The sequence below is a fragment of the Cyrtonyx montezumae genome, unplaced genomic scaffold (genome assembly GCF_038088225.1).
Source record: "Cyrtonyx montezumae isolate F1298 unplaced genomic scaffold, pur_monq_1.0 scaffold_6, whole genome shotgun sequence".
Lineage (NCBI taxonomy): Eukaryota > Metazoa > Chordata > Aves > Galliformes > Odontophoridae > Cyrtonyx > Cyrtonyx montezumae.
In genome coordinates this window covers 9,891,160-9,913,995 of record NW_027072067.1, presented here as the reverse complement: position 1 = coordinate 9,913,995, position 22,836 = coordinate 9,891,160, and the positions used below count along the sequence as shown (strand labels likewise).

At 35.4% G+C, this 22,836-nt stretch overlaps 2 protein-coding genes across 3 annotated transcripts in view; one reads left to right on the top strand and one right to left on the bottom strand.

Annotated features, from left to right (window-relative positions):
• The window catches only part of CENPP (centromere protein P), a 112,072-nt gene that overhangs the window by 11,875 nt on the left and 77,361 nt on the right, over positions 1-22,836 (bottom strand). The gene's annotated exons all lie outside the window — the stretch shown is intronic.
• ECM2 (extracellular matrix protein 2) lies at positions 6,668-22,335 on the top strand. 2 transcript variants are annotated; one of them, XM_065749858.1, is made up of 10 exons: positions 6,668-6,713; positions 10,663-10,976; positions 14,529-14,717; positions 15,947-16,489; positions 16,804-16,919; positions 17,275-17,410; positions 18,568-18,725; positions 19,936-20,075; positions 21,115-21,441; positions 21,896-22,335. In XM_065749858.1, exons 1-10 carry the CDS (start codon positions 6,709-6,711, stop codon positions 22,101-22,103), a joined length of 2,136 nt encoding a protein of 711 aa, XP_065605930.1. In that variant the 5' UTR covers positions 6,668-6,708; the 3' UTR covers positions 22,104-22,335. The 2 variants fall into 2 exon arrangements, with proteins under 2 accessions (XP_065605930.1, XP_065605931.1); XM_065749859.1 differs by lacking the exon at positions 6,668-6,713 and adding an exon at positions 7,302-7,521.

Below are 22,836 nucleotides of genomic sequence, written 5' to 3'. Positions count from 1 at the left end.
TTAACCCAAACAAATCACTTGGTTCCACTCTTTGTAATGGGGAAAACATGAATCAACAGACAACAACAACTACTTTTTAGATTTAAAAGGAAACCACAAGCAAAATTCATTATTTTCCTTGGTGTTTTCTAGTACCAGCTGCCAACAAACCCTTCGTTTTAACTACAAAGCTTCAAAATACTTGTCTCCTCAGTTTACCTCTCCTTCCTGAGACAGTCAAGCAGTAGTGAGGCATCCTGTTATTATTTTCTAGTTAATATTAAACCCAACAGATGTGAAAATGCCTCAGGCAACAAATGAGCAGTGTAAGCAGCCAGGGGCAGGAACCCATCCATTGGTCTATCAGGTGAAAGCTCGTGACATGCTTATCTATAACATCAAATATACATATTTATTATTACAAATTGATACTATTTAAGATAGCAATAGTATATAAAAGAAATTTATTGAAGAAATGTGTTACCCTTTTAGAGAAGTAGCCCGTGTTCTGTATCAACTTTTTTTTTTTTGCCATTCTGTCTATCCGTGGCAAGAGTAACCAAGCTTGACCAAGTAAATGGAAAGTAAATCATTGCAAACAAATAGGGAAAGATCACTACAATAATTATATATTCATACTTTTAGTGAATTCAAAACAATATATTTACAGTGTTTACAGACAGATAAAATCTCTGTAGTATTCTATATTTGAACAAAAATTAAAACATAGAAGTCCATCTTTCAATCTTTGTTTAAATGTCATGAAAGAAATGTTCTCTCTTCAGTTCCGGCATGGCTACGGAAAAAAAAGGGACTGTATTGAAGAAGCAATGGCAGGACATGAAAGCCCCATAGGCTTATGTCTGCCTGCCAGAAATTTAACAACTCTTTCAGTTGTTGCGACCTTTCAAATCCTATTTTGAACTTTTCTGAACTCTACATTCCCAGCTTCCAGTAGAAAAGGAGGCCAACTATTTTTATGAAAGAAACAAGCAGAAAAAAGGCTCTCTTAAATACAAAGGATCTCTGAGCAACCAGAACTGAAAAGTGGACTTTAAATTTGTCGGAACTATAGTGACAATACCATGGGTCTTCCCAGAACAAAAAAATCTTACAATACCTGAAAATATTAGGACAACGTCTTTGAAATAGAAATCAGAGTTGTTATTATATGAACTATGACAAGGACAAGAGAGAATACTTGCCTTTTGTGCCTGAAGAAGTGATCACCTTTGAAAAAAAATGAGAAATCTCATAGCTATACTGATAAGCAACAACACTGAATACTGGCACATGAAAAAAGCCAACCCCCAAACTAAGACCCTGGTGCTATTTTAACCACACAGAAGATGTGCTCAGTTGCTGAACTGAGTATTTTGGAAAACTGCAAATGAAAACTTCTGAAACATAACTGTTAAGCATAAAAGGACATGCCAGAATCTGAACCTGAAAAATTATGTTATACTACTTGAAAGAGAAAAATACAATTAACATATTTTATGTTTACCACAACACTCAATATTTTAAAGTCATATTAGTAAAGCTAGGTGGACACTGCATCAGAACACCACCGTGAATAGAGTTTAGACAATGAGATGACGACAGCTCTACTGAATTTATTCACTCATGCACATAAAAGCAGTGGGTAAAGCACATCAGCCTCAAACCTCAGTTGGCTGCTTCTCTTAAAGGCTCTTGGTACCTAACTGTATCTTCCATTACTAAAAGTGTGAAAGTGGGCAACTAAAATTGGATAAATGCAACCAGAACTACAATATGTTATGTAACAGACAAAAACCATCAGATACAATCTGCACGTAGCAAAATCCTCAGGCCAAAAGTGAGGTGAGGTACTGTCCGCGCTCCTTATCAGCAGTGAAAACATTTTTGCCAGATAGAGGAAAGGTTTAAGAGTTGTTTTTATCTTCTGTCACACTGGCATTTTATATCTAAAGTGAGAAAAACATATCTCAAACTAAAAATAGTGCTATAGTATTGAGTGTAAACCTAAATAAAAGGCACTGAGTTGTTGCTAGAGGAAGTTAATATTATACATGTTCTATTCACTTCAGTGAAGAACTGGAATTGGGATGCAGTTGCAGCTAAAATGCAATGTTTCTAATGTGAAAAAAGCTGCACACATCTCATGTTGCACATTTAAGTTTATTCCTACCTAAATGCATTTTGAAATGTAGTTAGTATTCCTAAATATGTAAAAAAATAAAAATAAAAATCTGTTTTTAATTTCCCCTAATGTTTCCCAGCAAGATTTTTTCCTTCTGATGCTTTTTTCCTTAACAATATTGGTTACCACTGATTACAAAAAGGAATGCAGTAACTGCTATAGGCTTTACAAATTTAGTGTACTGCCAATGTTTTGTGTCCTCATGTTTTGTGCTGACTTTAGCAGTTACCGATTTGTTTTTTTCCCACTGCTATTCTTTCCAACTATAAAATTCTGTGTTTTCTTTAAGGAAATCTAAACCAACACATCGCTAAGTCCAAAGTTCAGGATTCCATCTTTGTCTCTGATCAAAAACCCTTCAATTGCAAAGATTCATCACGACAACCAAAACAACTTTAAAAATTCACTGCATTCATTTATTGAAAGTTCTTTCTTTCTCTTTTTTTTAATTAAAAAAAAGCGGTTGTGATTCTCAGTGCTGTCTCCTTTCCTTCAAAATTCTTGAACAAAGCAGAAATAGCTTTAAATTCCTGAATGTGGATGTGTTATGTGACTCACAGGAATAATATCTAAATCAGTGCTTTTGGAATCAATTCAATAATGGATCCTACTTCAACAGAACCCTTCTCTAAATAGCGTAGTAAAGCAGGAGACATAATGAAACATCTATTATCAGAAACATGAGAGAAATCTACTGAGCACTGAGCCAATACTTTGATTTGCAAGTCCAGTTTAAAGAACAGAGTAGAAGATAATACCAAGGCAGCTGTAACGATCTTGATTAGACACCTAAAGCCTGGCTGGTGACACAGAGGAGATCTCCTCAGTCAAGGGGCCAGTGCCATTGCCTTCACTGGGACAGATTACTAAGAATACACAGCAAGAAAAGCCATCACTTGATCTACTGCAGGTACTCAACATCAGTGGCACAGTCAGCTGGAAATATAAATCTAAGGAGATTAATAAATGACCAGTATGTGACTAATGGATGCCTCCTGTAAAAGCACTGAAATCTAGAAAATAAGAAAAAAACGTATGTGTGTAAAAAGAAACATGAAACAGCAAAGCGTTCTGACAATTTAAGGAGAAAAAAACGAGTTGATGCAGTGACAGACAGTCCATATAATGCGATACACACCTTATCAAGGAAGAATAAATCAACACACCCTGTGTGATTTTAGGCAATGTTAAGAAAAAACCTTACTTCTTTCTGATTCTGGATAAGTCAAGCAGAAGAGGTGGTATTTCCAAAATTCACATATAATATTTCTCACAATAAATTTATAACTGTAGAAGAAAAAAATTAAACTTGATGTTTTGCAAAAAGCCTTATGTAATTCATTTAATAATGTTCAGTGGAACATCAATATATAACATAAGATTTGTTGCTACTAAAGCATAATTAATTACCTCAACACAGACTATATAAAATACTCTCAGATAATTCCAAAATAACTTCAAAATAAAAGAAATAGAGACTCATGTTACAAATAACATTCTTTCTAAAGTTCTTTTGGGAAGATTTCCAGGTTTTTTTTGTTTTTGTTTTTTTACTGCAGGATGTGGACAAGAAGAAACTAAAAAAAAGAAAAAAGAAAGAAGAAAATGAAAACACTGTGTGTGTACTCCATGTGCAAAGTTCCACAAAAACCCAAATATCATAGCACATAACACTGCCCTATCACTGGCAGCTCTTTGGTACAAATTACAGAAAGAGTCTGTAACAACTTCAGAAACACTAAACTTGCAATGCTATCCACTCACACAATTCCTATCTTTATCTTTATAATTTTCTCTGTGTTTACTCCAACCCTAGAAACAACAAAGCTTATTCTGCATGGCTACTGCATACGTTGTCTGCCTGGTTTTAACTTGGCAAGCCCTCACCAGCTAGAGTCACCGCTGTGAGCAGTCCTGATAGAGACCGAGTTAAGGAGAGCTCGGGGCCAGCTGCACGCAGACAAAACTGGCATGGAAACATGCTGCCTTTTCTTTAATCGTTTGAATACATGGAACAAGAGAAACGAGTTACATACATCAGGAAAATATATCGATTTGAAGGAGCACTTTTTCTTTTTTTGAGAGAAGTTTATTTTAATGTTGTTTCCAATGACAGTTTCATAACCAAGAATGCTATATCCCCTTCTGAACCACTTCCAAATTCCTTGGGATTTGCTAACTATTAATAGAAAAAAAGATGCTGGTTCAGTCTGGAGAAAAGGCAGCTTAGGGAAATCCTAAGAGCAGCCTTGCTATACCTAGGAAAACACAAAGCACAGCTCTTCAGGGAGGCAAACATCAGAAGTGTGAGAGTCAGAGAAACTGGGAACAATCAAAGAAACTGGTTGCCAAGAGAAGCTGGGTAAACTCTGCCCTAGTTTGCCTTGAAAGGTAAAATCAGCTAAAGAAAAACCTGGTCTGATCTCCTGAGGTCCCCTGAAACATGAATTTCTCCAGAATCTTATGATTTCTACCACATGCAGACATACACTCACACAGTAAGTTAATTAAGGAGTTAATTTAAGCAGTATCATTAATTATTGGAAGTTGTCTAAAATAAATCACTCTTCCCTTTACTACGATTAGCTAGGTTACACCTGGCATTAAATCGGTTCGGTGATGGTTGTTGATGTATTTCCTTTGGCTGTTAGTCTGATAAAAGAAGTCACGCTGTACTGAAACCACTGATACTTAAAGAATCCAACTTTTTGGTACAAAAAGGTATAGCTACACTACACCGCACATCAAGTTGAATGAGTTTTGTTGGGACAGCTGCAGAAATTATCCTCCTGTGGCTCCACATTGCCTTAACTAGGCCACTTCACAAAATAGAGGTAAGGTATTTGCATCTTAGATGGCTAGCTTGAAGCACATTTGCACTTACATACTTGCCTAGGATACTTCTTAATGGATTCTAATTCTTTATCAAATTTTGACTTAGCGTGGCAAGAGATTAAAAACCTTGCATAATTAAAACTCAGAAAATGCTTTATACGAAGATAGAAGTCCAGAAGTGTAGCTGCCTTAACTCATGGGATCCGTTATATTCAAAGAAGTGAGATCAGTGTTTGAAAAGAATGTCTTCTGAGGCAGAAATAGAAAACAACCCCTTATTTCAACTGTATCAAATATCTTAAAAGCCTACTTCCAATATTGCTTGTCATCCAATAGGTAGAGATGTTATAAAAACCTGCTGTAACCACTATAACAAGCCTGATGCCAACCTAAATTCCAACCCCTCTTTTTCACTGATGATTTCCTTGAATAATTTCCACTGGTTAGCTTCAGCAAAGGGAGAGGAAAAGCTGTGTCCCTCTACAAATTACAAGCTGTAAGGACAAGGTCAGTCTACACTGTAAAGAATCCATGCCAGAGGCTCCAGGCTTCCACAATTATTTTGCACATTATACAGTTCTTGTTTAAAGCATTAAGTAAAACTTAAGATAGAAGAGTTAAAAATGATTTTATTCATTGCTGTTTAACTTCTGTCTCTGCAGTTTTCAAGGGAGATAAATCCACATTACGACATCTTAATGGACAATAGCATGCATGTAGCACAGCTCTTTTGTGTCCTGAGTAGCAATGCACTTGGGGTGGACAGGCAAAACTTAGAGATGAAGCAGAGTGAATAATTCAGACGAAGACAGTAAATATTAGATCCCTAAGGATACTACTTTTGAAAGATAAAAGAGCAATTACCCAAACTGAACATGTCTGAAATCATTTATGAGACCATTGTAGCCAAAAATACATTGGTGACATACCTTTATTAAAAGCCCAGCTTGGAGGATTTGCTAGACAGAATTCAGCCACATCCAAAGCAGTGCATTAAACCAGAGTTTTGTATGAGCAAAGGTTGGCCAGATCCCCCATTGTGGCTGCTAGCAAGCAACCCTGTGTCCCAGCTTTCAGGAGATGCTGCCCAGCACACTACCAACAGAAGCAGTAGCATTAAAACATATAAAGAAGTGAATGCTGTCACTCTTGTCTTTTCTAAGTACACCGTCATTCATATACATAAAGTCCTTTACCTGACACACACACTTTTTTTCACCCACTGTTCTTCCACTGTTTGACCTAGTCTATATACAAATCAATGGTTTTAACACGGGAACTGATCTGAGCTATCTCATTTCAGACTCCAGTTCCATTTGTTAAATATAATCATCTCCATTCTTCTTAAGCAGGTCCAGCTAAACCACAAAAGTTTGTTATTTCTACTTCTGACTTCGTGGAGCAGACTGAACACTGAAAAACTATTTCGAGAGACAAAGCATTATCCCAACATCTTGCCACCACACACAGGCTAACAATTATGGTTAACGCAACGGCTGTATCGTTCTGTGACTATCTGTCTGAGCACTCCTCAGAGTGTGAATTCAAGCAAACACATTGTTAATGTCAGAAGAACTCAGACGCCTAACTTCATCTAGCAGGTAAATTTGTCATTTCTGAAGCTCAGCACGCTCATCATCTCCTCAAAGAATGGCACACTGAAGCAGTTCTGAGGATGAAGGAAAGGGCTCTGCTGGCACACAAAGGACATGCGGTAACGTACTGTTTTCCCCTCCCTTCCCCCATGCTCAGCTCTCGTATTTGGATTACTTCTGGATTGCTGTGCCTCAGTATCATGTTTCAGGATGTAATTACCCTTACAAAAAATGAAGGGAAAATGCTTCAGTGACTATTTTCCACGCATAAGCTACAACTTATGCTGAAATCATTGCTGTAAATGGACAAAAGAAAGTATTTCCATGCTAAGACTTCAGTATAAAGCTCTGGTTCTTACAGATTATAGGCTATACATGCAGGAGGGGATTAAGAAAATAAGAATTTAAGAAAAATGCTTTAATTTTAATAAATGTTTCTGTATTAACTTTATGCTTGCCAAAATATATATTATCTCTGTAAAATAATAAATCTGCACTAAAATTGCACCACCTGGAAACTATTTTTCTAAGCACATAGAACAGAATCGAACGCACATTTTTCAGGTCTTCTGAAAACACTCAATTTTCTTGGTCTTTCTTATGTAACTGTAAGTAATGGGAGAGAATTTCCAGCTGTGCCTTGTCAGCCTACGGACCGAACACATTGTGCTGCTTTTCATTTTGCTTAACGGAGGTTTTTAGTTCCCCAAGTAACAGCACCAGCCGATTCTCTGCACACAGAACAGAACAGCGCTTTGTCCCCAGGGAAAGAAGCGATTTCAGACTTAACTAAGGAATCATCTAACGTGTTTCAACAACCCCTACTGTTCCTCTGTTTGTTTTAAAGATATCAGTGTGATTTTATTTCATTTGCAACTGGAGACTAAATGACACCAAGCAGATTCTGCTGTTAGGTTAGATTACAAGGTAAAATGTTTTACATTTTAAATTACTACTTAAAGCTTGGCATTGAATGGCTTAAACTACTTGTTAACTTTGCAAATATGTATGAAATAATATTAGCTATATTTGGCATTACTGAACGTGAATGCTTTTCTAGATAAACTATGCAATACTCGTTGATCTGCTTTTTGTTTGGTGTGAATGCGTGCCATACACTTCAAACTTAAACTAACTGAAAATGCAATTAGTTGTGCTGGTACGGCTAAATGTAACCCATTTCTATGCAATCAATTTAAAGAGCAGCATGTGGAAAGCCTTGGTAAATCAGTTTAACCCCTGTGTATCATCAGGGACAACTTAGAAAAGCATTTGAACATAGACCAACAAGATGAAGGGAGATAACTGAATAAATCCTGATATTCTGGTACTTATGAAGGATCACTGTTTTAAAAATTAACTCTTTCCATTACCATGACAGCAAAATAACTTTTAAAAAACTTTCTGATGAGAAACATCACAAAAGTTACAAACACCGAACGCATTACGTGATAAAGCTTTTAAGAATGCTTATGCATACTATACATGATCTAAATATTTATGGGTAAAATAAAAAAAGCTATAGTTATATTGAGTGTGTCTTATAACAAAATAATACAGCAATTTCAATTTACTAGACATCTATAATTGTGTTTTGAAGCCTGTTCTTTATTGCAAAAGCCTTATAAACTGAATAAGCTGAATTTTCTCCTAATTAGAAGCTGACTGGCACTCAGTTAAATGTAACTTCCTGAAATCTGAGAATTCTACTCATGGGTGAATAAGGCCCAGTGCACTTAAGGTCTTTTTGTTGTATGAGAATAAAAACTTGGGCCTAAAACCATGAGAAACCACTTATCAAATAAGTCGATGAAAAGATATATTTCAGTACTTTGCATGTAAGGAATGCCATTTGGTCTTAAGTAGCAGTATTAAGTGCTCAGTACTGAAGAGCTGCTGTGAAAATATAGCATATGGACTTGCATCAACAGGGCAGGCCTAGAAGGCATTCACTTTGGCACAAAGAGGAGGGCAAGGGGGGAGGGGGGGAAGGTTTCTGTTTTTTGTTTTGTTTGTAAATTTGTAATTCTAGTATTTTATGAAAACTGTTTTCACTTAATAATTTAACTTACTACAGTCTTGTTATATTAAGGTTTAAGCAAAATACTGAGATGTAAAAATACTTGTATCAAGAATGGAAAAGTATGTCAGTCACGTTGCTGTTACACTCTGGTCACAAGAAGAAATGGATAAACGTTAAAATGCACTAATGTCATGTACCAGCATTGCAACTACATAGCTATGGTGTTATTATAAAGTGTGCTATAATATGTAACCATAACTGAGATGTCACTAAGTCAACAGAATGAACAAAGATGTTCAAGACTTTTCTTTGTGTATTCAGTTTTCACTGCGGGTTCCTTATACTTTTCCTACAAACACACAGAAGTTGTGCAATTTTATAGTCAGTTGTTACCATGCAAGAAGGAGAGAAACCAAAACCATTAGGTCATTTGTCCTGCAAGACAAGGTGCTAAGAAGCAAGCACTTTATGAAAAAGAATAGACATCACCAATGCATAGCACAGACTTCTGCATCCATCTGAAATGTTAGCTAACTGTAATTTCTTTAAAGAAAAGTAGGGATATAGTCTATCTAGCATTTCGGAGTAAAGGCCTAATGGTGGATAGAAAAAGATCTCAGTAATATGCAGCCTGGGTAGTTTCCATTGCAGGGGACATTAGAAAAATTTGTGTGAGACATCTCCATTTCAAGTTCTCGTAACATGGGGATAAATGTATTGGCTTAGCTTAATAGAAACCTGCAAATAAATATGTAATTGCTATAATATTTTACAATTAAATTGGTTGAACACAAAAACTATAATATTAGGAAAGAGTAAAACCATGCTGTTTATAAGTTTACCTATTGCCAACTTCCCATTTAAAAATAGAATGTGAGAATTTTGCCATGGAAAGCATCAAAAACACAAAATCACAATATGCCTTACACTATAGAAAAAGTTAGGAAGCTTGTACCAAAACCTTAACCCATTTTAAAAAGCAGAACATTTCAAAACCACATAAAAACATACTACAAAAACTATTCTTATTCAGGCAGAAACAGTTTCTGCTTGCATTTCAATCCAGCATTTATGCCATATGAGTAACTAACTCCAAGGTGAAAAGCTCCATATAAAGCTAGGCTGACATTAACATTAAGAAAATTTCCTTAGACAAAAAGCACGAACGTCTTGTATGTGATGACCAAGTGCTCCAGATCTCCAATTCTTACCAGCGTTTACTAACTCCCAACATTACAAGAACACTTGTAATTTAGTCTCAGGTACATAGGTCACAGTACAATAGTTTCCCTCCTGGAAAAATAATGCCAACAGCGTTATGAGAAATCATTATTAACTTTTGGCATGTACAGGCTAGCTACCACAGTGGTATAGCCATGCTTCATATTGTTACCACTCGTACTGCTGGACCATGGCTGCTCTGTTCTGGAATGCCACCTCTAGGTGACAGTACATGTAAAGTAAGTAATGGAAGGCTCCGGACATACAGACATTCTCAATTCCTTGGAAAGTAAATGCAGAACACAACCCAAGGCAGAGCACCATTTTTAGACTACATACACTTAATGTAAGCTTCCAGAAGTTACAGCAACATGGAGGAAATATTAACAACCAAAATAAAGCTGAAACTTTAAAGCTCTATAGCTCTCTTGCTGGAAGCAGCAACAATTGCTGAACTGGGAATGTTTGCTGGCACTGCACATCTGCAGTACCTGTACAAATGCAACCCTCATGTGCAAAGCTACCATCTTTTTAGATTAATGGTTAATTTTGATAGAAAAAGATACACTTCTCAGCTTGACACATTTAGCAGTTAGCTGATAAAATATCTCTCTATTCAGAGACATGACTGAATTTGACTGGGGCAGAGAACACAAAGGTTAAATTGCTTAGATGAGGTCTCAGGACAATTTATTTCCAGGAGAAAACTTGGTTGTATAGATGTACCTTGGTTTGGTCCTGCTGCTTTAAGAAGTACACCATTTGTCTGACATCTTACTAAAAGTTCTCTAGATATCTAATTGTCTTCTTTTTTCCCATTTCAGGGCACTGTCCAAGCCGTACAAAAACATGCAGGTTTCATCATTTGTCTATTATTTCCTGCTTGTTTCTCTGTGTATTGATTTTTCTCAAAATGAAACAAGCGCAGTCCTTAGGAGGCAAAGGAGAAGAATGCGATTCAGAGGGCTGAGGAAGAGCTCCTACGCAGGGCGCAGGAACCTCAGACAGCCAAGGATGAAGCTTCCAGCTCGTGCAGCACCCAGCATACCACTGATTAACATTGATGATGGTGTTATGGGAGTATTTGACTCTCTCATAGGTTTGGGTGGACATGAATCTAGTTACAGTGTTCTACCAGGTAAGTGTTTAACTTCTCTACTACTTGGAGTGGGCTCATTTTTCTCCTTTTCAAATGAAATATATTAACTCCTTAAAGCTTTACTTCAGCTCAACTTGCAAAACATAGTGAAGTAAGACCTGGTTACCTTTTCTAACCTAAATTTATTGTCTTGTATAATAATTTCGTGTTTAGTTTTATCTTTTGTGTTTAGCTTTTTAACTGTCTGTGCTTAATCTTTATAGAAAATCCTACTTATCCACATAACAGTAATATTTTCTGCACTCTTGCTCTTATTACATCTAATAAAAACTTAGCTAATATTTTAATAACTTCAAACATGTAGGAATTTTGAAGGCCATTTTGAATCCTGCTCAATCTCCTAAGTCAGTTAACAACATTTCACTGAGGCTCTAACATCAATAATACAAGTATTATTTAAAATGAATTTAAGCTCTTGAATTGTTACCATGCTTGAAAAGCAACATTCAAACTTCATCTATGTGCAATAGTTTGGGAATCATTATTTGTTTTGTAAATAAATCAATAACATACAGTAATAACTGCAACATTAAGATTACATTACCAGCAGGAAAATCTTATGTCTTAAGAAATAAAAAAAAGCCACCATTTCATTGGTCTTCACTAAAACCTATCTCAGTAATTGCAGCGTGAAACTCTACAGTCCCCTCAAAGAACATCCAAACACTAGCAAGTGTTTGAAAACAGAGACTTGGATCTTTTAAATCCTTGATCCAGTAAGACAAAGCTCTTGCTCTGCAATGTTTGCAACTTCAACATCACAAATGGGAAATCAGGATTAACAAAACAGGAAATTTAATTTGAGTTTAAAAATCAAGCATATTCTGAAGAACTGAATACTGCTTCTCTATGCTGAAAGCCCAGTTTTTAAACAATTGAAAAATTATGGAGATAATAAAATGCTTCATTTCTTCCATAGCAAGAGATTCAAAGATTGAAGAAGAGACAAGTATTGTGAAACACCAGTACAGGGTCATGTCCACTCAACAGCTCATTTATAATATAAAGGCATAAATAATTCTATTCCGGCATTAAAAGATCACACACTGAATTAAAATAGCATATGCAATTTTATAAACAATTAAGCCCTGGTTACCTCTTGTCTACATAAAATAATTATCTATTTCTATAGGCAAAAAGTTAAGCCTTTTAGTGTGTCACACAAGGCATGACAACTAGGTTAATCACAAAATTTTAGGGCTTGGATCTCCAGAGACCATCTAGTCCAACCCTTCTGCTAAAGCAGGTTTCTTAGAGGAGGCTCCCATTTCAAACTGAATATTTTTAAGTAAGGAGTTTTAATAGGAAAACTAAAAAACTCCTGACTGTAACATCTCTAATGCATAGTAAAATACTACTCAAATAAATATATTTTAAAATTTAACAGAGGAAAATACCACAAAAATAGCATATGCTTTATGTAAGATATTCCAGTCTATCAGAGATCAGTCAGGCTGAAATAATGCATGGTCCCTCCCCCACCACCTCCTCGTTTGTATCCTTCTATCTAGACTCGCATCCAAAAGCTGAGCTAAAACCACTGAACTCATTTTATTTGGAACTTCATGCTGGATTTACACCATATTTCCAAAGGTTAAAAGTCTTGAGCTTACATGCCAAAGACTTCAACCACAAGGTATTTCTCAGTCTAGCTTTTAAAGTTCAAAATTTTTGCAAGTTAATGTCAGATTTGGAAAAAAACTGAACCTATTAAATAATAGAACACTACTATTAATCATCTGTCAAAACAGAAAAAAATGCAATCCAAAACCTAGAACTGAATTTTCATTCTTCTAGCTACTTAATCTGCTGTTAGCAGCCTGAAAAAAGAAACAACTTACAAAGACAATTTGCAGGCTGAAAATTAACAGCTTAAATAGCTGATTCATGGCAACTGGACATCTGTCTTTCCCCTATAAAAAAAAAATCACACAAACTCAAATTAAACCAAACAGTTCACCACAACATAAAACAATTTACAGTTGGTTGCCCTCCCGAGAGAATAGTTTCCCAATTAAGCAGGGCAGAATCAAAGATACACAATGGTATTATTCCTAACATCTCATAAATCTCACTACTTCTTACACATACTACTATATTGAGGTTACTCAATGGATAGGAAGTTTAAGGGGAAATCTCAACCCAGACTTTACTCCCTCTCATATGTGAATTCCAAAGGCACATGTTTCCTTTGCAGATTACTTCAAACAAAAATAGTGGCTTACTGGCAAGCACATAAAAAAACAGAAGACAGGATGCAGCAAACAGTGACAGGGACTTACAGCCAAGTAACATCTGCCCGGGGCTAACTCATATCCTCCTCCTTCAGTTAATGTAGCCTGAGTTGATCAGAGTACAACTTCACGCAGCAGAAACCAACCATATACAACTTGGACTAATTGGCCATTTGAAAATCACAAGAAGCAAATGGTTAATTCCTCCCCCTTTCTATCAGCCAATCACAGAATTAATCTGATAACTTATATCCAAGAAAACAAATTCACGAATGCCTTTATTATGAAGTTGAGTCTTGAACTGTCTTGACGGATTTAACAAAATGTCAGATTTTGAGTTACATATTAGTATCAGAAATATTTCAGGCTTTCATTTGAATCAAATCTATAAGGATCTTGTCAGGATAGTTACAGACTATCCTGAATGCTCTCCATTTACAATTGAACAACCAACAAAGACCAGGGCAGGTAGTGGGAAAACAAATCCTGCACACAATCCTGACAGTGACAATGTCTATCTCAAAGGAAACCCTCTCACATGTAAACTCAGTTGCGATAAGATTTTTCCACCACATTAGACAATATTTATACTCGCTGAAGGAGAAAGTCAAACCATCCTAGATAGAGAGGAAAGTTTCTCTTTATACACAGGAAAGTGCAAAGAAATTTCAGCTTGAAATGAACCCTTCAGCAATACATTATTTCATTAATTAGGCAGCAAAAAGGAAGATGCATTAAGTAAAGCTTCACACCAGGTTCAGAAGCATGCTTGCTAACAGAAGAACTGCATGGAATAAAGAATCTGTCTCGGCCTTTGCTCACTTAGAAGGAAAAAAAAATCCCACAACAAAAACGTCATACTAAAGCACAATGTTTATCCTGGAGTCTGGATGACAGCTGCCTAGGGAAATATTTGCTGAGGTTGATTCCATCACTGGAAGGAAAGAGAGACTTGGAATAGTTTCCTTCCTAAGTCTTCACGCTCCCCAAACTAATTGCCTACTGAATATATGAGTATAACTTGTAATGTAATCCTTCTATGTTTCTTTCTGGAATTTTCAACTAGCACCCCAAGAAAATCTCTTTATTAGATTCACATTCAGAACCTTTGGAGAAAGTAGTACAAGTAGTTGCACAAAGCTGGCTGCTTTCCAAGCAAAGAGATGTTTGTTTGTTTTCAAAATGTGAATGGTAGTGGGGTTTTTTGTTTGTTTTTTTGCAAGATTTTGAATAAACACTGTTGGTTTTTAATTCTGTTCAAGCTATTTAACTCCTTTTTTTGGTTTCTTCTTCTCAGGAAAGAAGGGGCAGTGCACAGCTAATGGGATGATAATGTTCGATAAAGCAGTCTGGTCTCCCAAGCCCTGCATTACGTGTCTCTGTTCAAGAGGAGAAGTGATCTGTGATACAACCATGTGCCACCCCCTGAAATGTCCCAAAACTATCATACCTGCAGGAGAATGCTGCCCAGTTTGTTCTGATACTGGTATAGTACATCATAATATTTTTACTATTTTAAAACTACCTCAAACAAACCTTACATAAAATATACACTTATAAGGATTATCTGGTACAGATTAGATAGTACTTCCACAGAAAGAAGAAGCCTTGAGTTACATGGTAAGAGCAGGTCTAGGTGAGTATGTGTTAATACTTAGAGAATATGTGAAGATAATTGTATTTCTATCTCTCCCCCTTTTCTGCTTTATTTCCCCTGTATACAAATTTGGTAAATATACCAAGAAAGAACATCTGAGTACATTTTATATCCCACTTTCAGTTACAAAAGATTGATAATTAACTACTAGCTCTTTATTAATACAAAGTCTGGTAAATATTTGTTAGAAGTGTAGTAACACATGCACCTAGGTGACTTAAGAGAGGAAAGTTAAGAGAAACAACAGAGCTACAATCATGATTGTGCTTCTTTGATGAAATTATACAAAATAAGTTTTTTTAAAAACAAAATGAAAAAAATGTAGGAGCTATAATGTGATTTCCTTTTCCCATTCCCAATACCTAACCTTCTCTTACTCTGAAAATATTTAGCCTCTTTTTCTGTGCATATGTGTAACACACACACATAGAAATGCACAAAGACAGAACAGAAATTAACTGAAGAACTAAAAGTCATATGAAACAAACTCTGTTTATTGGCATTGTCCTGTTATGTAAGATCTCTGGTAATTGAGTTAATACATTTCCCTTATTAGCTCTACATCTACAGTTATCTCTACCCTTGGGAGTCCCCTGCACAGGAGAACCAGCTGGAGCCTTTTTGAGTTTTGTTCAAATTACCTTTCTGCCATTCCCAGGCACATTTTATTTTCACCTCTTTAGAACTCTGCATCAACATAAAATAAGCAAATAAATAAATTGATACACTAATTCAAAAAGGAAGGTAAGAAAGGCTAAATGCAATTTTCCACCCCTTTTTCTGGAGATGCAGAGTTATACCCATGTACAAAATGGTTTGCATAGCAGGCTTTATCATTCATCAATGTCTGACTCTTCAGTCAAACAGTAATATAATGGCATATTTTCATTCTTTTGAAACATCATCTGAGAATCATACAGTTCTAGAGCTACCATTTTTTTGACTATACAAAAAGAATATATAATATACAAAAAGAATATACAAAAAGAATATATATACTAAAACTTTTAACAGATTTTTTTTTTGCTTTGTTTTTTAAATTCTCATTACCTTGTCAGCCTCCTCATTAGATTCAAATATTGTTTCACTGGAAGACATAACTGAATTGTCCGGTGATTCTCCAGAACCCAATGACCTCCTCAACCCTGATGTGCTGTCAACAGCACGTACTCAAACTGAAAAGGATGAACTGCTTAGAACAGAAGTGATAGAGATTAAAGAGAAAGAGGTTCATAAGAAGGGTGAAAAAAGAAGAAAAAAGAAAGGCAAAAAAAATCAGAAGTATAAAGCCTATCAGAAAGAAAAGAAGCCCAATGGAAGAAGTGATGAAGAAAGAAGGAAATTATTTGAAGAGGAAGAGCTGCAACTTGAAAAAGAAGTAATAAAGAAAAGGCAAGAAGTAAAAACAAGAGAGAGAGATGCAGAACAGTATGAAAGTGATGAAGATGATGGTACTTTCCCCATTCCTGTTCCACCGATAGAAACTCCTCCTTTGCCAGCTGCATGTTCCACCTCAGAATCCACAGTAAGCTGTATTAATGCCAAACTTACACAAATACCACCTATCTCAGATCCAGATCTAACAAGTCTAGATCTTACAGGTAATTAGTGGGTCTAATTTGCGTTGTTCTCTTGAATTAACATCACCAATTGCAAATCCAGTCAGCGGTAGCATTAATACACTAATTTCCTATCATATAAATGTATTAATTACTTGACAGCTGGGATTCTTAACACAATAGATTATAAAAGATCTGCTAATTTTCTTTAAACCAGAATTTCAGTATTAATTTGTATATATCCACAAATACCATATGTAATAAAATGGTGTTATATTTTTTGTATGTACAACACTACACAACTCAATACATACTGTAATTCATAAACCAAACTACTTTCTTGAATTCTTTCCTAGGAAACATTATTACCACCATCTCCAATGAAGCATTCAATGGGATACCTAATTTGGAATGGATCGATTTAAGTAAAAATAATATTTCCTCTTCTGGCATAGGTCCACATGCATTCAAAGTAAGAAAACCTAATTTTTCTGTTATCCTATGACTGAATAATACCTTCAATTTTTCCAGTTATAGGTCTCTAGATCAAAATCCTGCAACCATTGTATATTTACAATACAGTTAAACTTGGCTATTTCAATGAATTTCTCTTGCAATCAGGAATAACTAGAGATTTTTAAATGATATTTAACCAAGCATTAAATGTTAAATAATCATAAGTGAGATACACTAGATATTACTGCACTGTTGTTTAAAAGTTTTCAAATCCTTATGGCTAATGAAATGGTAATTGATCATAATATATGTTTACCAATGTAAATAACACCTTGATGACCTGCATTCTTTCACTCATCCTTATAATTAAGACCCTGAAAAAGCTCAAGCGTTTGTATTTGGATGGAAACATGCTGGTACATATTCCCTCTGAACTGCCATCAACTCTGGAAGAAATAAAAATAAATGACAACCAACTCCACGCCATTGATGAAGATGCTTTGCAAGGTACTTAGGAAAATAATATTGATGACATGAAAAGATTAAGATACATTTGAAAAGCAAACCATTCAAACAAATGCATCCAATTAGGTATAATTATAATTACAATACCATGTTTTCAAAAGGAAAAAAAAGTTGAAAGATTTATATGACTGAGTTTTTAAATACCGTGTTTTCCCTTCTTACAGAACTAAGTAACTCTTAGATAACTAACTCCCAGTGAAGGTACATTTAAGGTCGCTATGTAGAGGTTGATTTGGTGTATACTGAAGATACCTCCACTCTTGATCCATAATTTGACCACTCTGCATCCCATAACATAATCAGAGCAACTCACAATCATTTTAAGCAATGTTAAGTGTGGGCTGACCCATGCCATAATTTCAGCTGAACTTTTTATTCCCTTTCCTTTTTTGCCAAAAGGGTCCCCATGTGAACTGGAATAGTTTGGTGACATAGTGGGGCAATATAAATGCTTGAGTGTGAAAGGCATGTAGGCCAAGGGGCTACAAGAGCCTTCTAATTTAAAATGATCAAAGCTTCTGGAAAAAAAATATGCAAACAAAGCCAGAGTACTTAGGCTTATTTGTGAATGCAATAGTATGTCTCGTTAGCATACACCAAACAATGCTTTCTTCCATTACCTGTATTTGGATGTTTGAGATCTACATGATCAATTCCTTCAGCAGGAGGAACAGTTTAATCTGTGAAGAGTTCTCAACACTTGGTACAGTAAGTGGTTGAAAGGCATCTGACAGGGAGGGGAAGGTATGAGTAAGCAAGAGTAATGTACCCACTGTCACATAAGTGAGCGGAGACCCAGGGGGGATCATTGGGCAACTAATTGAACAAAGGTCAGCACTAACACAGCGCTGCTGCACACAGCCATTAAGTAATGTGGCCCAAAGGGTAGCACTAGCCCTAGCTCTTGTGGCTACTGAACTCTGCATAAAGAAGCCTCTATTAAATTCCAAAAATCCTACAAACTAATCAAGAATAAAATTCTTTTACTTCAAGATGATTAATTTAAACACTTTCAGGAAGACAGTAAATTTTTTCATTACTGCGATTATTGTAATGTTTAAGATGGGTATATTTTAAACTTAAAATTAACTAGATTGAGATGGCAGCCACTAACAGAACTTCAAACCTTTCCTCCTCAGGTTTAAAGAACCTGGTCACCTTGGAATTAGAAGGAAATAAACTCAGTGAAGCAAATGTCAGTCCTTTGGCCTTCTACCCCTTGAAAAGTCTCTCTTATTTGAGACTGGGAAGAAATAAGTTTAGAATTATCCCCCAAGGTCTTCCCATGACACTTGAGGTAAAGCAAAAAAAAAAAAGCTTTGTTTTTTCAGCAACTTTCAGTTAATCCTTTTCCTGCTTTTCTATCAGACAAAGTTAATTCAAATTTTATAATTTTGTTTCCAGATGTGCTAATTCTTACACAAATTTTCTTTATAGAAACTTACTTCTTCACCAACTCCATCCTAATAGGTGTCTGTCAAGTCTGAATTCCTCTAGTATACTCATAAAATGCTATGACCTGCAACAAAATTTAGTAAGATGATCAATTCTGCCTCTTCAGTCATGCAGAATCACATAACCTATTATAGATACTTTCAGTGAAAAAAACATTATTCACAAGATAGCAACATGAATGACGACTGAACCAGAAAAATCTGTTTCATACTGAAAAACTTAGGGAACAAAGACTGTATAGTCTCAGAGAATAAAAACATAATATTTTGATGCCTATGGCTTACTATTCTCTTCCACTTTTTGACTGCTCTATGTCTGAGTTTTCTGAAACTTTGCAAAATTCCACTCGAAATTTGGGGACCAAACAAGGTTTCTTCCCTGAACAATTTCATCCTCCCTTGATTTTTAATGAGGTGATTTCTTCCAGTAGTCTCCTATCCCATTCCCCTGCCAGAATTTGAACTTTTGTTTGTTTCAGTTTATTAATGTCCTATACATATTTTAGTTGTTGCTCAATTTATTTTGCACCAAAACCAGGAAGTTAATCTATGGCTTTGCAAAACATAGTTTTGATACACTGCAGACTCACAGCATTAAGTTTTGTGAAACATGAACATTTTATTTTCCTTTACATTTAAGTTTCAAAACTCATGGGTGCCCAGCAAATATATTAAGAAAATAAAAATTCGTAATGTTTTTCCCACTATTAGCTTTCCAGAAAAAGAAATACATATATTTACCTGCTTCCTATAAATCTCATCAATCCCACATCACAAAGCATGAAGCTTTTGGCAAGGCAAAATGAAGGCTATTCCATTTGATCTCTCAAAGCAATCTGTGTTCTCACAAATGAAAAAAACTGCTTTGAAAAATATTGTCTACCAAAAGTCATGTTACATCTACAAACTCTGGTTCAGATTATTGTTTCTTATCACCAATTAAAAGATTTATCACATACTACAAAGGAGCTATAACAACTACTTTTTTCCTTTGCAGCAGGAAATAACAGCATATTTTGCTTTCATAAATTTTCTTTCCAAATGCACTTACAGGAATTATACCTTGAAAATAATCAAATTGAAGAAGTGTCTGAAATTTGCTTTAACCATACAAGAAAAATAAACGTCATTGTGCTAAAGCATAACAAGTTAGAAGAACACAGAATAGCACCTCTGGCTTGGATAAACCAAGAGTGAGTGTAAAACATTTAAAATACTTTATTTTGCTCTGTCACCAGAGTCCCAAATAATGAAATTAATATTTGTATGTTATAACTTTTAAATTAACTTTTTTTTTTTGCTAATTGTCTTCAACAATTTTTTCTTAATTTCTTTCCCTTATAATCCTGTATAACATAGCTTTAAAACAAAGATTATCTTATTACCCTGAATCTGTACCAAAAAGAGCACCTCAAATAGAGGCTTTTATGTATTAACATGAGTAAACACAAATTTTCTGATTATTCAGTAAAAAAATATTACCAATAATATTCCGTATGATTCTGTTATAATTTTGAGGATATTATTATCTCAAAGGTAACTCAAAATACTTGAATGCTGTTCTAGCCTTATTTCAAGTTAGATGAAAACTTGCAGAAAGAAATAAATGAAGACTGTGCATTCCTATCATGCAGGAGTAGAATATGAGCAGAGCAAGTCATCAATCATCCAAACATTCAAAAATTAAGAATTAGGCCACAGTGCAGAAATAACGGGACAATTCTGAAGTTCAGAAGAACAATTCTCACTAAAATCAGACTACAGTCCAAATCACCCTTTTGTTCCATGGAAATTAATAACAGTTTCACTGCTTAAAGTACAGGGAACACAAACAGTTTCCATGGGAGATTACTTGCTAAGCTATGTAGCATACCTTGCCAAACCCTATAAGCCACAGTTAATTTCTGGATTCATACACTGCCTCATCTGAAAAGATTCAAGCTGTTACCAACAGCTTCTGGAATGACACTGAAGCAGCCACTCACCAAACAATCCAGTCTCGATGGGTTTTAGAATAAAATTTAAAAATCCATGCCAATGAAATGAATGGTAAATACCCAAGCTCATTAAGATATCCTGGTGTATTTTGTTACTGCAATTCTTCAGTGCCTCCAGTTCCCTCTATTCATACTGTCTCTAATTGTTCCTGTATGTTATTTTGTATTGGATATAGCATTAAAAATGCAGTTTGTTGTAATGTTTCTTCCCCATTTTCTTCCTCCTTTGATGCAGAAACTTGGAATCAATTGATCTCTCATACAATAAACTGTATCATGTTCCCTCCTACCTGCCGAAATCTTTACTCCACCTGATACTTATAGGAAATCAGATCGAAAGAATTCCAGGATATGTCTTTGGTCATATGAAGCCAGGTTTGGAGTATCTCTACCTGTCCTTCAACAAACTTACCGATGATGGAATAGATCCAATATCATTTTTCGGAGCATACCACTCTCTGAGAGAATTGTTTTTGGACCACAATGACTTAAAGTCTGTACCATTTGGAATCGAAGAAATGAGAAAATTACGTTTTCTAAGACTAAACAACAATAAGATAAGGTAAGAGCTTAGAATGTTATAAGACATACTTTCTTTTTAAGAACATTTCACATTTAGTAAATTCATCTTGTAAATTTTAATAGAGGACCTAAATCCTGAGTCTCCTACTGCAGTATTTCTTCTGCACATAGGAGGAGAAAACTACAGTTTCACCCTTTATCCTGTTCTTGAAAATGCTCCGAGATACTGAGCAGCAGTTCTGTCCAGAAAAATCAATCTGTAATGCAACTTGGCAATACTTTCCTCAGAAAAATTAAGTATATGATATAAATGAGAAAATGCAAGGAGAAAATCTAAGGAAGAATGACTTCCAAAAGTCTAAATGTATTGCTTTTAAAAAGACAATTTACTGATAAACATATTCTAATCTTAATACATTGCATCTCTAAAATAAATTATGAAGTTATGAATTGTCTTCAATAAATAAAATATAATTCCTCCCACAATGTCACAGGACGGTCCCTCCAGAACGCATCTGCAGGACTCATCTCCATGATGACGATGTTCATTACAACAGTGAAGAGAATGAGAACGAAGACTCACGTTTGGAACACGTTCATCTTGAAAACAACTACATCAACACAAGGCAGCTATCACCACATTCGTTTTCATGCATAAGATCCTATTGCAGCGTTGTTCTTAAACCACAGAAGACCAAATAAATACACAACTTTTGCACCGCAAAACATTTTTCTAGAAAAACAGGTTTATTTATTCTCTGCTACTAACAGGCCTGCTTATATCTATCTAACCCTTCTTACTACTATAAATAAGATTAGAAGACATACTAAAGTAAGGTAGTGTTGTATTTCTTAATAGTGTTTCATTATACAAACATTAAACATAAAAATAGAAGCTCAAACCTGTAATAATTTATTTCTATTGGCAACTCTTCTACTTAAGTACTACAGACAAACTGACCTCAGACACACCTCCACAACACCAAATTTCAGAAAAGAACAGAGCTAAACAGCTGGCTTAGAATGTCTCGTCATAGTATTACTCACATTGGAAAAGACCTCAAAGATCATTGACTCCAACCACGACCTAATCATACTGCCCTAACCCTAAAACCCTCTGCTAAATCATGTCCCTGAGCACCACATCAAAATGGTTGTAAAACACATTCAGGGATGGTGACTCAAACCACCCCCTGTGGAGCCTACTCCAGTGCTTTACAACCCCTTCTGTAAAAAAGTGATTTTCCTGGTATCCAACCTAAACTTACCCTGGCTCAACTTAAGGCCATTTCCCCTCATCCTGTCATCTGTCACCAGTCAGAAATTTGATTAATTGAATTTTAGTCATTTTAAATGATATCAATAGTTTTAAAAACAATACCAATGAAAAACCCTGAACTCACAACTTTCAGCAATGCAAGAATCACATTTCTTA

Coding starts and splice junctions, on each gene's coding strand:
- ECM2 (XM_065749858.1), top strand. Junction 16,490..16,803: donor AACAAGTCTAGATCTTACAG/GTAATTAGTGGG, acceptor ATTCTTTCCTAG/GAAACATTATTACCACCATC. Junction 18,726..19,935: donor GTCTTCCCATGACACTTGAG/GTAAAGCAAAAA, acceptor ATGCACTTACAG/GAATTATACCTTGAAAATAA.